The sequence below is a fragment of the Martes martes genome (assembly GCF_963455335.1).
Source record: "Martes martes genome assembly, chromosome: 2".
Classification (NCBI taxonomy): domain Eukaryota; kingdom Metazoa; phylum Chordata; class Mammalia; order Carnivora; family Mustelidae; genus Martes; species Martes martes.
This window is the reverse complement of record NC_137889.1, coordinates 203,085,471-203,101,986: the sequence shown is the minus strand read 5'-3', so window position 1 is coordinate 203,101,986 and position 16,516 is coordinate 203,085,471. Positions and strand designations below refer to the sequence as shown.

At 39.0% G+C, this 16,516-nt stretch overlaps 1 protein-coding gene across 1 annotated transcript in view; it reads left to right on the top strand.

The window, feature by feature from the left end:
- The window catches only part of ANTXR2 (ANTXR cell adhesion molecule 2), a 145,748-nt gene that overhangs the window by 25,145 nt on the left and 104,087 nt on the right, over window positions 1-16,516 (top strand). Inside the window, exons 8-10 of the mRNA XM_080797136.1 lie at window positions 11,857-11,917; window positions 14,054-14,152; window positions 15,965-16,034. Coding sequence (XP_080653262.1) covers window positions 11,857-11,917; window positions 14,054-14,152; window positions 15,965-16,034 — 230 coding nt within the window. The remainder of the gene's footprint in view (window positions 1-11,856; window positions 11,918-14,053; window positions 14,153-15,964; window positions 16,035-16,516) is intronic.

Here is a 16,516-nt window from a genome sequence, read left to right as displayed (position 1 = left end):
CTTAGTGACTTATATAACTGGGTGGTCCAGAGGGAGGAAATTGCCTCAAGTGTAATTGAGTCGGGAGAATCAATCCAAGTTCTTATGATCTGTCTTCGTCAGTTTTATTTGCCTCATTCTTTCCTTGTTCAAATGAGTGTCAGATGAAGGTAATTGCCCGAGATTTCAGGCTTTGGGACCAGTTAGCTTTGCAGAGAGAGAGCTGTCCTTTTGGGGCATCCATATACTCTGTCCCAGACAAGGACTCTGAGTGACTCAGTTGAGTCAAGTGCTCCTTCCCATCACATATTTAAACCAGCCAGAGTACCACATCTACCCAGTGTCGAGAGGTAGGCAGCGAGGCGGAGAGGAGAAGGCATCATGATCCGTAGCCTCACTAAGGATCACATGCAGTGCAAAACGGTTTCCTCAGTACAAGGAGAACACTGTTCCTACACCTGTAAGGGTGAAAAAGTGTTCTCAGTAGGAAAAAAATTCAATAGTTATAGTCCATTATATTCAAATACCTTTAAAATGTTTTTGCCATATATTCTAACAAGGCACTTTATTCCTTCCAAATTCCAAAAAGCTAAAAAATACAAATAAAAAGTTTGTTTTAAGCTACTCATTTTAGGTACTGAAATTTTATAATCTTATCTTGATGTCCGTAGTCCAGTGCTCTATTTGCATTTCCATGATAATTTTACTTAATAACATTCTTCTTTTTTTTTTATTAGATTGGAACTGTAGTTAGGAAAATCAAATCTACTTTTAATAAATAGAGCTTTGTGACATTTTGTGAGAAAACTAAACTGGTACCATTGGGTTATATAGCCAAAATTAAGTGCCAAATGTTTATTTCTTAACACCAGTCTGTTTGGGCTACAAAAGACAACCTTTAGAGGCTCACCTGTTCTTGAAAGTAAATTCAGTCAAGGACATTGATAAGGAGGATAAAATGGTTAAGAGTTATGGCTTTAATGCTCCACCAGTATAAATTATAATGGATAAATGCATGATTTCTCAGCTACATCTTATTTTTCCCCAAATATAATAATTCCCAATTTATTTGGGAACTTTTTTTTTTTTTTTTTTTGGAATACTGTGTTTGAGATGCTTTTCTGAAGTTGAGTTACAAATATTGACATGGTACCCTTGACTTTTCTGAGTTCATCGTTTTTAGGCATAGGTGTTTGCTTGCAAAGCTAGTAGAAGAGCTGGTAAATCTTTGTTTTTCTATCCTTGTGGCATAGGGAAATTTTTATTTGCCACTCTGGATATTGAAAAATTAAATAGAACGAAGACAGGCTTAGAATGCTCAACAGATAGATTTCACGTTTCAGTTAATAAAACAAGAGAGTGAGCAAACAAGACTAATATGAAATACTACATGTATCAGAGTGAAAAACATATTGGGATTCAATTTCTTTAGATTCTAAAACAAATAGCATATTTGTTATAACTTTATCCATAATTTCAGTGTGCTTTTTATGGAAAGTCTATTCATCCTTTAAGAAAGCCTTTAATGCTGGGGCGCCTGGGTGGTTCAGTGCGTTAAGCCTCTGCCTTCGGCTCAGGTCATGATCTCAGGGTCCTGGGATCAAGCCCTGCATCCGGCTCTCTGCTCAGCGGGGAGCCTGCTTCCTCCTCTCTCTCTGCCCGCCTCTCTGCGTACTCTCTCTCTGTCAAATAAATAAAATCTTAAAAAAAAAAAAAAAGAAAGAAAGCTTTTAATGCTGATTCAGAATATGAGCTGACCACAAAAAAAAAAAAAAAGGAAAAAAGGTGGAGGCAGATAAGCTTCTTTTCAAATCTCAATCCATTTTTTGGCTGATATCTATGTTGTAGTGAGAAAGGAAGACCTGCTAATATGATTTGTTATGAAAATTCAATTGTGAAATGCAGAGGAACTTAAACGCCATTTGAGGTTTTTGTGTCAGTTCCTGATATGGGCATGTTTTTACCAAGAGTATCATCAGAACTATTCATCTGTTATGTTTGGAGCTGAAAGAGTAAGAGGCAGTGATTGTCACTCACATTCTTCCTTACATTTCTTAGAGTAAAAGTTTGTTTAAAAATTTCTCACTAGTGCTTATACAACTCGCCTACTGGCCAAGGAGGAGAGAATCCATTTTTAGTAATGGGCCAGTGCAGAGCGTGCTGGATCGAGCAACTGGTATTTTGAAGCTCCAAACACTTTTTTAAAAATGAACCCATCCAAAACACGTGCTTACAAATAATCTTTTAAAAAGATTTTATTATTTTAAAATAGTCTCTATACCCGGAGTGGGGCTCCAACCCTCAACGCTGAGATCAAGCGTCGCATGCTCGGTGGACTGAGCCCCATGATTACAAATTATAATCATTTTTCACGGATGTCGTACCTCTTAAAGAAAAATACATCTGATAGGGATGTTTGGCAGCCAGAGAGAAAATAAAGATCATCTGAATATTGAAAGCTAAAAAGGAAACAAGAGAAGATGGTGAAAACATCCTTACATTTGTTTTAGCTGCGTATTTTACACATATGTACGGCTAATTACAAAGGCTTCATTCTGTTGGGACCTTAGGAGTAATTCTGTTCAGTGATTTTTCCTTATGAGATATAAACTTGGAATCCTTCATATCAAGATGAACTCCCGTACTGCTTAAAGCTGCTCAGTGAGTAAGGAAAAAAACTCACTTTTTAAGATTTATTATTATCCTTACTGATATTTTTTGACATATTGTATGTCACGGAAATTAGCAGTTTCTATCTGTTAAGGACATACCCAGGGTGCTTGTAAATTATCTATAATGTTCTATTGTAGATGATGTTATATACCCAAAGTTGGTGTTCGAAATTTATTACTACGATGAACTTTTTAATTTTTAATAAAGTTGAAGAAAACATTATAGATGTCTAGGTAGTGTATTGAATTTAAGTGTAATGAAATAATCTATTTTTGCGGAAAATCTTTAATATTTAGAACTGACTTTTACACATGAGATCCCAAAGGAAACCAGTCAATGGGATTTAATTTTTTTTCTTCTTTCACATATCTTGCCTAGAATTAACCATTTAAGATACATATATATTAAGTTCATGTATCTTTTTGTGTTGTTTTTATTGTTTCTTAATTTTTTTTTCCAATTTGCCTCATTGTCTTATCAGTGTCATGATTACCAAAATTTATACGATGCAGAATAAGCTTCCTCTTCACTGTGTGTGACTGGAGATGTGATTTGATTCATTCAAGTAGTGCCTAATTAAGCTCTGTATTTTTTTTATATGCTTAACTGTTCAGTATTACACACCTCATTTATTTGTTTTATAGTCAAAATGCTCATGCTTTTTATTAGAAAGTTTTACATTTACTTTTCAATTAATTTAATAAACATTAATTGAGCAGCTGCTATTTTTAATATATTGTGTTATCTACCTTTTATATTAGATTGGGTTTGAATATGTGGTATTATTCATTAAAAAAGGGCTTACCTAGTTTCTTCTGGAATGGGCTGTATTCATTCTGTTTTCCAAACATAATAACTTTTCTGTAGCCACTTAGAAATTGGAAAAAGTACAGATTTTAAAATCTGTTTTTGTTTATATTAGTTGTGGAAAATTTCTTTTTTTTAAACTGATTGTTTGATCTTCAAATCATAAAACTTAGATATGTCTCCAACATTCAACATCAACTTCAAAGACACCGTGTGTCCTAAGTCATATGCTACCTTTGTTTCCCCATCTTACTAATTCCATGCTGAGTTTTTTGTTTGTTTGTTTGTTTTTAAGATTTTATTTATTTATTTGACAGAGATCACAAGTAGGCAGAGAGGCAGGCAGAGAGAGAGGGGGAGCAGGCTCCCTGCTGAGCAGAGAACCCGATGCGGGGCTCAGTCCCAGGATGCTGAGATCATGACCTGAGCCACCCAGGCGCCCTCATGCTGAGTTTTTATCTTGGGTGTCTCTCCACCACAGTTTTCCACTAATTAATTCCATTTTATCTTAAATGCCTGAAGAAAAAGGCCACAACTATGTACAAATATGCATATTTTTCAGGCCATAATATGGCTTTTACTACTTCTTCCATGTCCCATATCTGTTATTATAACACGTGTGCATTATGTAGACATGTTGAGGAACTTACAAGCTCTCAAATCAGTATATGGTTTCATATATATCTTAAAATACCTCAGAAAGAAGAAATCAAATATGGTGCTATCTGGTTATTTCTGCTGTAGGTGGCTCCTCGATGATGCTGCCACTTTTCCTGATTTTTATTCAGTAGTTATAAAGACCTGTTTGTAACTTTATAGGGAAGCAAGATGAGTTGCTTTGTAACCAAGAGGATACTTAAGAGTTGTGTCTGACTCAGCAGTGGTCCTCACCTCTATTCCTACAAACATTGCCAATTCTGGCTCCGGAGTGCTCGGCCGCCACTTGCTACTTTGTATGTAAATTTGGCCCAGAGTGAAATCCTGCAGCCTGACCGCAGAGCATTAGATGTAAACTCCCTCGGAATTAGTTTGGAACCTGCCTGGAGTAGTCGGAGCGAAACGCCATTCTGATGCTTCATTCAAGTCGCTCTGCAGAGAAGGGACAGCCACAGTGGGACCTGCTTTGATCTTCTGCCAGACATCCGTGATCTCAGAGACGCCCGCAGGCGCCAGGTCGGGGCTGAGTCCTACGGCTGCCTCTGGTCTTCCTGCTAAGCAAAAACGAACCCAGAGGGAGGCGCGAATAACCGTGCTGCTGCTGTCCCCCTCCCTTGCCAAATAGAGAAATTCCATGAAATTAATATTTGTGGTGTACACCGAACTAACCAGAGTATTTGGATGATCAGAATTGCACAAATAGTGAATTGAAATTGGACGCAACCAGATAGAAGTGACAGAAAACGATGACAATTTGTAGGGGTGAATGCTGTTGTTCCTCTCGTAGTTTTATCCCAAACAACTTGGAAGAGGGGTAATAGTTGTTCAAATTTGTCATCGTAAAACGGGGCAGACTTTTTATCACGTTTAAAAGGAAGCATTCAAGACAAACACATGTCATTTTTTATTTTTTTAAAGGTATTTATTTATTTGAGGGAGAGAGAAAGTGTGTGTGCGAGTGCACTCACGTGTGTGCTGGTGTGCGTAGGAGAGGAGCGTGGCGCGGGGGTGTAGAGAAGGGGAGAGGGAGAGAATCCCAGGCCGACTCAGCGCTGAGCGCAGAGCCTACGCGGGGCTCGATCCCACGACACGGAGGTCACAAGCTGAGTGGAAACCAAGGGTCCGAGGCTTGGCCGGCTGCGGCACCCAGGCGCCCCAAGGCAAACGCACGTGAAGCATCCTGGATGTCTTACTAAGCAGAAAGGACAGTGCCTGTGATTATAGAGATTAAATATATAGAACTGTCTTCCAGGCATTAAATTCACAGTTCGCGACGACGTGTTGGGGTGTAGAATTTTTACACAAAGTACTAGAATTTAGACTTCTGTGTGTTTTAATTCCTTTTCCATTCTTGATTCGTACTGGCTTATCAACACCGGTGTTGCCGATGGTCTTGCGTTTACCAACAGCTGCTCGGCCGGGACCTGTCTCTCCCGGAGCTCGCGCCTTCATCTTCCACCCAGCCGTGCCCTGCGGGTGCGGCCGCAGCTTAGAAAGTTTTCAGAGACTCCGTGGTCCAGAAGTGGCATAGGAGGGAAAGCAGGCAAGGGAAGAACAGCCGCGGAGCAGACCCTCCTCAGGCAGGCACGGAGCCCACCTCGTTTCCCAGTGTGCGCGTGCCATTTAAAAAAAAATTTTTTTTTAAGGTTTTTTTTTGTTTTTGTTTTTTGGCAGAGAAAGAGAGACTGAGCACAAGCAGCGAGGAGGGGCAGGCAGGGGCAGAGGGAAAAGCAGGCTCCCTGCTGAGCAGGGAGCCCGACGTGGGGCTCGATCCAGGACCCCAGGATCATGATCTGAGCCGAAGGCAGACACCTAGCTCACTGAGCCACCCAGGCACACCTGGGCACCCCATTCTAGAAAACATTTTCCCTCATGCTGCTTGCATTTCTTGCTTGATTGAATGGTTATGCTCTCAGAATTTCCACGCATAGGGATTTTTGTGGTCTGAAAACTTTCTCTTAAGGGTATAACCCTATTATGTTGTTTGAAGAGTCATCAGCTCACATATTTGCACTCATATATTAGTATGAAATCAGTTCATGAGATGAGAACAGCTACATTGAAATGGAATATTTTGGGCAGTAGAAAACCTGGATAATGATTGTGTTTAAAAAAGGAGTGTTGGTGTGTGTCTAGCAACCTAGGTGAGACAGTGAGTGAGGGAGCAAGAAAGACTAACTTATTTTTGTATAAAAAATTCACCTGAAGTCTGTTCCATGTCCAGAAAAAATGGAGAAAAACATAAGAAAATGAAACAAAAAAACCCCAACCTTCCGCCTTCTGGCTCCGAATATCCTTTCTGTTCCTAGGACTCAGGCAAGTTCTGGAAATGCATGAAACCTAAATGCCTTCAAATGCCATTGACATCATTGCTCTTATGAAATAAAAAAAATGTGTTTAGATAACAAATTGATTTTCTAAACGCAATTTGATTTTCTTTTTCCAAGTGCTTGCTGCGCCCCCAAATCAGAGTTAGGACCTTCTGTTGTTCTAGTATAGCGTCTCTTGTCTTTTAGGTTCTGGATTACTCTGAGAAGTGAAGACTACAAATGTTTTATCTGTACAAAACAAATTTGAGATAGAAAACAATAGTAAAATAAGACAATAGAGGGAAAATTAATCAAAAGAGAGAGGGCCCTTAGCATTTGTATATCCTATATGTTACTAATTCATAAGGTGATCTAAAATGTTGACTTACCTAAATCAGTGGAATTGGGTTTTGTTTTTTTTTTTTTTCAAAGTAGGCTTTACACCCAGCATGAAGCCCAGTGCAGGACTTGAACCACGACCCTGAGATCAAGACCTGAGCAGAGATCAAGAGTCAGATGCTTGAACTGAGCCACCCAGGTGCTTTGGAACTGGGAATTTTAAAACAAATATATAAAAACCCCAATAATATAGGTGACAGCTTAGTGACATACTTTTGAAGATAAGAAATAAGATAGATTGTGGAATGTTTTGATAGTATAAAAGGAATGTGGGCAAAACAAGCAGATAAATTTTCAGTAGTTTGTTAGGTATTAGACTTTGTGATGGTTAGACTGTCTGTCACAAGCCTGGAGGGTAGCAGAGTGCACTGGTTAGAACAGGCTTTAAAGTCAATCAAACCTGAAGAGATCTGGCTCTGCTATTTAAAAACTAGTTGTCCTTATTTAAAAAATTAAAATTAATGGGGCGCCTGGGTGGCTCAGTGGGTTAAAGCCTCTGCCTTCGGCTCAGGTCATGATCCCAGGGTCCTGGGATCGAGCCCCGCATCAGGCTCTCTGCTCGGCAGGGAGCCTGCTTCCCCCTCTCTCTCTGCCTGCCTCTCTGCCTACTTGTGTTCTCTGTCTGTCAAATAAATAAAATCTTTAAAAAAAAATTAAAATTAAAAAGACCTCTCTAAAACCTCAGTTTTCTCATCTATAAAGTGGGGATAAAAATAGTATGTATTTCATAAGACTTGAGAGGATTAACTGAAGAAATTCAGCTAACGTGCTTAGCACAGTTCCTGAAACATAATAATTTCCCCCAAATGATAATTATTATTACCATTGTTAGAAGTTATTTTGCATTTTTGACTCCTGATATTTGTACTAAATTTAGGAAGTTTGACTTCTAGTAAATTTGACTTTTGTTATCCCTATTAATATTTGAGGACTTAAAAGTAGGGAATAAGTAATAGTGTACCGTTATTTTCATTTGTAATTATTCCTTAACACTGATCTTACTTTTTGAGTGAACAGATGCTTAGGTAGTATACTTCTTTTTCATGGTGAGCATCAAGTTCTTTGCCAATTTTTATATATATATATACACATATATATGTATTTCAAAATCTCAAATGATGCAATTTTGCATTTAGTGTGTGCATGGCTTAAAGTGCCTAGTTTTATTAATAGCATTTGGCTTGTCTTTAAATTTCGTCTATGGTGCTATTAGCTCTCTCTGATGTCAACCAAGGCCGACCTTTAGTGGAAACTATTTTCCGTTTCTATTGAGATATAATGAAGACAGATGGCAACACATATTTGAAGAAACATCCTTACAAGATGCTGTGTTGTACAATGATGGAAATGCAGAGTATGAAAGATAATGCGTCAATTATCGTAGATGGGACACCTGATCCAATGTTCAATCAATCAATAACAGTATTTAATTTAGTAAAAATTAACTAGAGTGTTTAAAATATTTGTCCTCTCTGTCAGTTGTCATTTGGTGATGATAATTTTAATATAATAGACCTATTGTGGTATCTTGAGCATTTGAACTTATGTGCAATCGCTTGTACTGAGAATAAATTAAAAACTGTTTCATGTTTATGGAACTGATTGTTTAAATACTTTAATGATGGAAACTACCTGCATACAAAGATTAAATTATTTTGACTTCTAGTTATTTTCTTAATATAGGGACTCTAGATGGTAAACTCTAGATGGAAAAACCAAATTTAGGATGTATTTTGTTTTTTAAAAAAGCACGCACTTTCTTTTCTCTCTTCCTTCCCCACCACATTCTCTTTCCCTCTCTTTGTTTTTCATTTGGAAGTGGTTTGGGTGAACTTTGTGAAATTATGAGTTTTTGGATTTCCGGCAGTCACAATTTATTGGAGGGCTAGATGCTTTTTCACATAAATTAACTTTATTCTGCCTGATCTTTGTCACAGTATGGTTGTTGACTTGCTTACTAGATAGATATTTGTAATATTCTCAATAATTCATGTAATCTACATTCCCTAAACATGTATTGGTTGTGCCGTGCATTCGGAACAACGTGCTGGTCCCAAGAAGATTGTACAGTGTGATGCCCTCTTTTTATACCAAAGAGTTTGTCTTCTAATAGAGGAGGTGATTCATATACCCAACTAATTGAACATCAGGCCCAAAGAAATTTAAAAAAAAATCATCACAAACTTCAGAGAAGGGCAGGTAATGTCCTGTGGGGAATTCAGCCAGATTCCTGCGGACGGTGATGCCGCTTTCATGACTCATGGTCTACACTGCTTGCCTTTCAATGAATGTGCTCCTCGAGTCACTTTTCCATTCAGTAATATCATATCTTTAAAGTTCTTTTTATTGGGGTGCCTGGGTGGCTCAGTGGGTTAAAGCCTCTGCCTTCGGTTCAGGTCATGATCCCAGGATCCTGGGATCGAGCCCTGCATCGGGCTCTCTCATTTCATTTTAAAATAAAGGTTCGGCAGGTAACCTGCCTCCCCCTCTCTTTCTGCCTGCCTCTCTGTCTACTTGTGATCTCTGTCTGTCAAATAAATAAAATCTTTTTTTAAAAAGTTCATTTTATTAAGATAAGTATGAATATTAAACTAATGTACATGTATTCTGAGGTATAAATATATATTACACAATTTCTTGCAATATATAACCAATCTTTAGTTATTCTTGGTTTCTGCTTGATGTAACTTGATTTCTTTCTTCTCAGAGTTGAATAGAAAATAAATTTCTAAATGATCTTGAACCTTTATTTTAAAATGAAATTACCTTATGGGATTGGCTTCAGAATTGTATAGCAACAGTCCTTAAAGGGGTTTACTCTCCAGTCTTCAGGAGAGCGCCACAGTAACTGACCATTTGATCTTGCTGTTGGAACTATCATTTTATTTGTGGATTCTTACTGTTTGTTTGTTTATATTTAGAGAGTGGCAGCGGGAGAGAGAGTCTCAAGTAGGTTCCACACCCAGATTGGAGCCCAATACGGAGCTCGATCTCACCACCCTGAGATCAAGACCTGAGATCATCATGAGTGAAACGCTTTACCCACTGAGTCCCCCGGGCACCCCTGGAACTATCATTTTAAAACTGTTCAGTGGGTTACATCAAATTAAAAGAGGAAGTCAAGATACATACATGTGTCTTAAATATTTTGAGATCTGATTTATTTATGGTCAATATTGGTAGGAGAGAGAAAACCAGCACAATTTTAGAAAATCCCACTGGTCGTTCTGGGTTGCCTCTTCTTGGACATGGCCTTTGGAAAATTTTGTAATTTCTCCATGTGCCTTATTCTAAGGAGTCTTTAAAAAACAGTTGCAATTTCTAATGGATTCAATCTTTAAACCTTTCATAGTTTCTCTTGATGCTTGAAACATTTTTCAGTAATGGCGCTAGAGGTGTGCCTGAAATAACGAATTAAGAAATTGTGACCTGAAAGACGTCCCTTCACAGGAGCCTCCTTAACGGGATCTGTTTTAAAATAAATTCCTTCAGACTTGCTGGCAAGTCAAATAGATGGGGAGGCTTTGTGTTTCCCTTTGACCCTTCAATTTGCACAGCTCCCTGTTCTTTTATCTCAGATTGGCCCAAGCCAAAGCTAGAACACTCCATTTTGGTTAGGTGGAACCTTTTGAGCTCCATATTCCTTCAGCAAAACTTTTCTGTTCTGTTCCCCTCTGAGTCTTGTTACCTGTATGGTGTTAAAATATTTAAGGACGTTACTGATTTGGGATTCTTCTCCTGCACGAGGTGTGTCAGCATTTGACAATGGTCCTCAGCTCTTTGCCTGATTCTTAATTGCACCGTCGTACAGTCTCCCGAGGGGAGTGAGTATTGATTATAGGAGATAAAATAGCAGACCAAGAGGAGGTCTTTGGGCAATGGAAGGCCTTTGGGTGACTGTGGAATCCATCTCTGGTCATTCCTGGGTTTAAACAGACCTCCTCCAGAATTTCTCAGACATAAAATTTTACTCTCTTTGTTTCCCAGTCACATAACCTTCCATTGTTTTGCGAAAAGTGGATCCACTGGGGAAGGGATCTTAAAAAGTACAAGTGACCCCCCCTTCTCCGTGATGTCTCTTCAGCGACAGAAATTCCCAGCTGGGTTTTAGAGTCTGACAATTTATCCTTCTGTTATTCAAGAGAGCACGGAAAGTGTTTCTGCTTCCTTCCTTCCTGTCCCAGCTCTGCGCGGGAGAGGCTGGAGCCCACGGTCCGTCCTCCGTCTTCGGCTCCGTCGAGAAAGGAATGTCTCCCAGGATCATCTGGAATTTGTCTGAATTTGATAGTGTAGTGCAGAGCAGTTTAAAAATAAAGACGGGCTTGTTGTGTCGGTTAGGAGCCGCTTATTGCATCATTGTTGTTTTTCACTTGGAGCCTTGGGCCTTGGATGGTGGTTTCTGTTTCTCGGAACAAGCTAAGACGAGCCGTTCGGTTCGTGCGCTCTGGGAAGGCCGGAGCGCGGGGTCTGTGTTTCTGAGGCTCCTACTTGGCTCCTACTTGGCTCCTACAGGGAGCCTGTGTTCCGCAGCTGTGACGTTTGGTGCATACAAGGGGGATTGTCATCTGTGGGGATGGAGGCTGAGACATCGAATAGAAACGCCACAGTCAAAGAAATGTTTATTTATTGATACTCTATTGAACCTCTTAATAAAAAACATATTAAACTAGCATCATCGAGCGGGAGGTCTGATGTGCTGTCTTGTTTTTGCCCGACAGGGAAAGTCAGCCTACATTTTACGGCAACCGAGGAAGCGTAGTTGTCTTTGTGTTCGAGGCTCCCAGACGTTGAGGTTAACATCTGCTTTATCTGTGCTTATCTGAATTCACTCTGATCAGATAAGGATTCCTTGGGAACACAGTCTTGGAGTGTGTACTGAAGGACAGCACGGACGTTTTCTCAGGGCTTGAGAGCTGTGTCTATGGTAGTAGATTTTCTCTGCCATCTACTGAAGTGATTATTAGCAAGCTTAAAATCCACTTTGCATGTTAGAATTTAATTCTCTACGTTGGTCTCCTTTTCTCCTTTTTAGATACTCGATCGGTCATGCACTGAAATCCTGGAATTGCGGCCTTCAAGTGTCTGTGTGGGGGGTAAGTGGTTAGAATTTAAAAATACCATGTAAGAAATTGTATTTTTTCCCCCTCGTTAAATTATATGATTTGAAACTCATGTTGGAAAGAGAGTAACAAAATTAACTTTTTTGGCATCCTTTTCTGTAAGAATTTTTAAATAATTCCTTGAAATATTTCTATTTTAAATTCAAATTTTTTAAGATTGGAGTGTTATTTTAAATAATGAACATATTGTGTGACAGGCTTTTAGAATTTTCTGTATATTTAGTTCATGTTTGAGACCTTTCCTATGACAAGTAAAATAAAATATGAGATTTTTTTTTTCCTTTATCTGGTTGTACAAACAGTCTTATATCTGTGGACTCTGAGCTGTGTGCTTTGGTGACCCGGCCAAAGCACAGCTCCCCCTGGCTCAGGGCATGCACGGGAGTGATGGACGGATGGGTGGATGGCGGGAAGAAGCAGGTGGCTTCATTAGCCGGCACTAGAACAAACCCAGGTTTTAGCACTCCCAAGCCATCCTTACCCAGGGAGAATGTGATACTCTCTGGCCTATTCTGTTTCTTCTTCAAGGCTGACCTAGAGTTCCTTTTAATCTAGAAAAGGAAGAGTACTGGGCCTAGTGGAAGAGGAAATGGGCTGTGTAATTTCCCACGGAGCCTCCCAACCGCTGGAGACGGTCTTAAGTTCTGTATCTTGTAGACTCCCTGTTTGATGGTCATTGAGACGTCGAAGAGGCATAGTGCATTTGACCATCCGGGAGCATCCCCTGCCTTCATGATTTTACCTGCTCTTCCTAACAACAGTTCGATAGTTTTCTTTTCTTTTCTTTCTTTATTTTTTTTTTAAGATTTGCTTATTTGACAGAATCAGGGAGAGGGAACACACGCAGGGAGAGTGGGAGAGGGAGAAGCAGGCTTCCCGCCGAGCGGGGAGCCTGATGCGAGGCTCGATCCCGGGACCCCGGGATCATGACCTGAGACGACTGAGCCACCCACGTGCCCCTCGACAGTTTCCTAACCCCTGGCCCAGGATGACGAACTTGCATCAGGAGTTGCCTTAGCTGACTCTGTCCGTCTGACCCGAAAGCCCTGTTCTTTTTGCTGAGTCACATTTTAAGTTTTACCTGCACTTTTTAAGTGAAATTCCTTTTATAATATACTTAATGAAGAGTGGGATAGCAATATTTCCTTCCTCAGTAAATTACTCTATACATGTTAGATTATGGTACCTATGAGATCGTCCAAGAAGACCGAGAGGTAATCACTGTTGAAATAGTTCACATTGCATCTTACAGCTAAACAGCGGACAGTTAAATGCCGATCAGGATATTTGATCAGTTAACCTGTGTTTCTAGCATTTTAATTTCCTAACTAACATTTAGTGACAGCTCCTCCCATATGAGTCCTGAGCAATAAACTGAATAAACTTTCTTTCGTGACTGGCCGTAGATCGTTAATAGTCCAAAAGGCATGACCTTTGGTGGGTTAGAAACTTGTATGCTACAGAATGAAACCGGTTAGTAATGTCAGGAAACCGTGAGGGAACTCCATGTGGGCTGTCAGATTAAAGGAAATTCAACACACAACAGTTCTAAGAAACAGAGAGCATGAATAAGTAATTTTCTTCACTTTCCCATACCTTAATACCCTAGAGTAGAGAAAAACAAAGATGCTTCTTTCCTGCTGATACTTTCCTAACCATAGAATTTGGGGACGTTTTCCTTCTTTTCTTTTCTTTTCTGTCCTTTCCCTTCTCTCTCTTTCTTTCTCTCTTTCTCTCTCTCTCTCTCTCCCTCCCTTTCCTTCTTTCTTCTTCTGGGGACAGAGAAGACGGGGTCGGGGCAGTTTCTGTGGTATGTGGGAATAACTGTTAGGCTTCAGTTCTTATATCCTGGTTACTCTGGGAAAACACTTTGTTTAAAAAATGAAATAATGCCTTCCTGTGTGGCAATAAATGATATCTTCCTGAATTTCACTAGAGGGCCCAAGAAAGAAAGTTGGAAATAAAGCAATGTCTTCATGGTTACTAGTGGGCTTAATACTATGAAGAAATTCATTCTGTGCATCTTGATACTTTCAAATTATGTCTTTTTTTTTTTTTTTTTTTTTTTTGGTAAAGCAGGGACTAAAATGTTTATTTTTCTTCTCCTAGATGAATTTCAGATTGTTTTGTCCGGAAGAGGATTCAACTTGGGCAGTCGGGATGGGAGTGTTCTCTGTACCTACACTGTAAATGAAACGTACACAAAGAGTAGGTTCCTCGTAGTCTCATTGTTGCCTGGATACCTGCATGGCATATAAGCACCACGTGTTTTCTCTTCTTTCCAGCTGAAATCAACCATGCTCTGTTTTTTAATCACAGGAGGAAGAAATGAAGTCCAGTGATAGTACAAATAGTAATAATAATTATTTTTGTTACTTAGTGATTATGGCCTTTGTTTATAACTTAAGAAATGCTGAATCCTGTCCTAAGAAGCCTCATTTTACAGATAATGGTCTAATGGCTGAAAGAGTAAAATGATTTGCCTTGGTGACACAGTCAGTAAAGGGCAGAGCAGAGAGTTGAACCCAGTTTTCCTGATCGTTCTCTGTGTGGACATCAGCTGCTGGGTTTAACTGCCTCTTTCCCCAGATTTATTTATTACCACTCTTGCCTGAAAATCTAGTTCTCTTGGACTGTTCTACTGCTTATTGCCTTATTTTATTCTCACTCATTTTTTTAATCTAATTTCCCAATAGTTTGCCCAGCAGCTCCTGGACGTAGGCTTTTCGTCTTACGGATATTTTATATATTTTGTATTTTTAGATCACAGATTTTGATCTCCAGCGCCTGCTCAGGGCTGTTTGTTGATAATTATCATATTTACGCAATTAGGTTTTATTTTCCCTAATGTGGCTTTCCAAACAGCAGATGAATATAATGTTTTTATCTCCATTGTGCAAGAAGCTCCTTCAATAGATCCTAATATTCTGAGCATTTTGGGTCTCTTTTAAGACATTTTTCCCCTCATCGATGATTATATTGGCTTCTAAGATTTTAATTTGTAAGGCAGATGCTGTAACTCTGTGAACTCTGATAGAATTATTTTTTGAGAGGTGCACGTAAGCTTTGCTGCTTCCCTGCTGGTACTAAACATCCCAGTAGCGCGGCTTTGGCTGTGCACGCAGCAGCCGTTCAGTGTGTGTTTGCTGAGCTGGCGTGGGGAGGACCTCAGCACGGGCGAGGTCGTAATCACCTCCTGCCTCTCCTGTTAGCATCCTCATTTTGGGAAGGCAAGACAACAGTATTTGTACCAAACTCTCCAGAGTGGATTCCGCAGTTGGAGAGGACAAAATAATTCTATTTTTATTCATCTAAATCTGAGAGTTAGTTTCACCTGACTCCCTTTGAGTATGAGTAGATATTTGACTGTAGTATAAGCATAGTTTTTCCTCTGCTACGTAAGATTAAGTTTGTTAAAGTAAATCACTGAAGAAATAAGTAGAGTCTGGTTGTGCTCCCGTCCCTCACAGTCCAGGGCTCTCCATGTGCTTATGTAACTTTTCTGAATATTTATAGGCCAGATTTTTCCCCCCATATGTTATTACAATTATTAGGGCAATTTAAGCATTTAGTTTTGTGAAATTTATTTATTTATTGTAAGATCCAGCTATCTTCTTAAACTGAAATAAATTCAGTCTTCCTTGGATATTCATCTTGTCTCCATTGTTTTTAAATTCTGCTTTTTAAAAATATATATCATTTATCCTTCAAAGTCTAAGATATCTGAAAAGTGGAGATGGAAGAGATGATAATTTTATAGTCTCTACAGATATTTGTGAATTTAGTCTAATAAAAGCCATAACTTATAATTTGCCAATACGGTATATTGATGAGGCTTATGACCTCTATTTTTTCATTTTCTTTTCCTTCTCTTCCTAGATGAGAATCTGTTCGGTTTTTTATGCTAATGTATCTAATGTTTCACCATTGACCCAATTGCTGTTAGGTTTTTCATAGTATTAAGGAAACTGTCGAGATACGTAGAGCTCTGTATGAATTCACTGGCATTTTATTTTCTAGGTGTTATTCCAGTAAGTGTGGACCTTAATTCTATGCTTTGTCCTGCACCTGCCCTGAATAAAGTGGGAGAGTAAGTACTTCCTTAAAAACATTGAAAAAACATGTTAGGCTACAAATTATTAGGAGATGGTGACAAATACACACATTAATTATTTTACTGCCTCTTTTTTTTTATGTACAGAGTGAACATGAAACAGTAATCTCTAGGCAAACTGCTCAGATAACTGCTGTAACTACACATAATACACGCTTAGTAGGCTGAAAATGCTAACGTCTGCTTCATCTTGTTTCTTAAATACTGATTAAAAGACCCTATAAATTGTTATCTGGATGGGTATGAGAACTATTGCTAGAGCCTTTAAATAAACAGAGCTGCAATCTTTATTTCAAACTTTATAGAATAATACGTTTACACATGTACGTGCACGCATACACACACACGCGTGTTCCAGAGTGAGATTTTGATTCCTATAGTATTTATTTATTTATTTATATTACTTTTTAAAAAGATTGTATTTATTTATTTGACGGAGAGGGGACACAGCAAGGGGA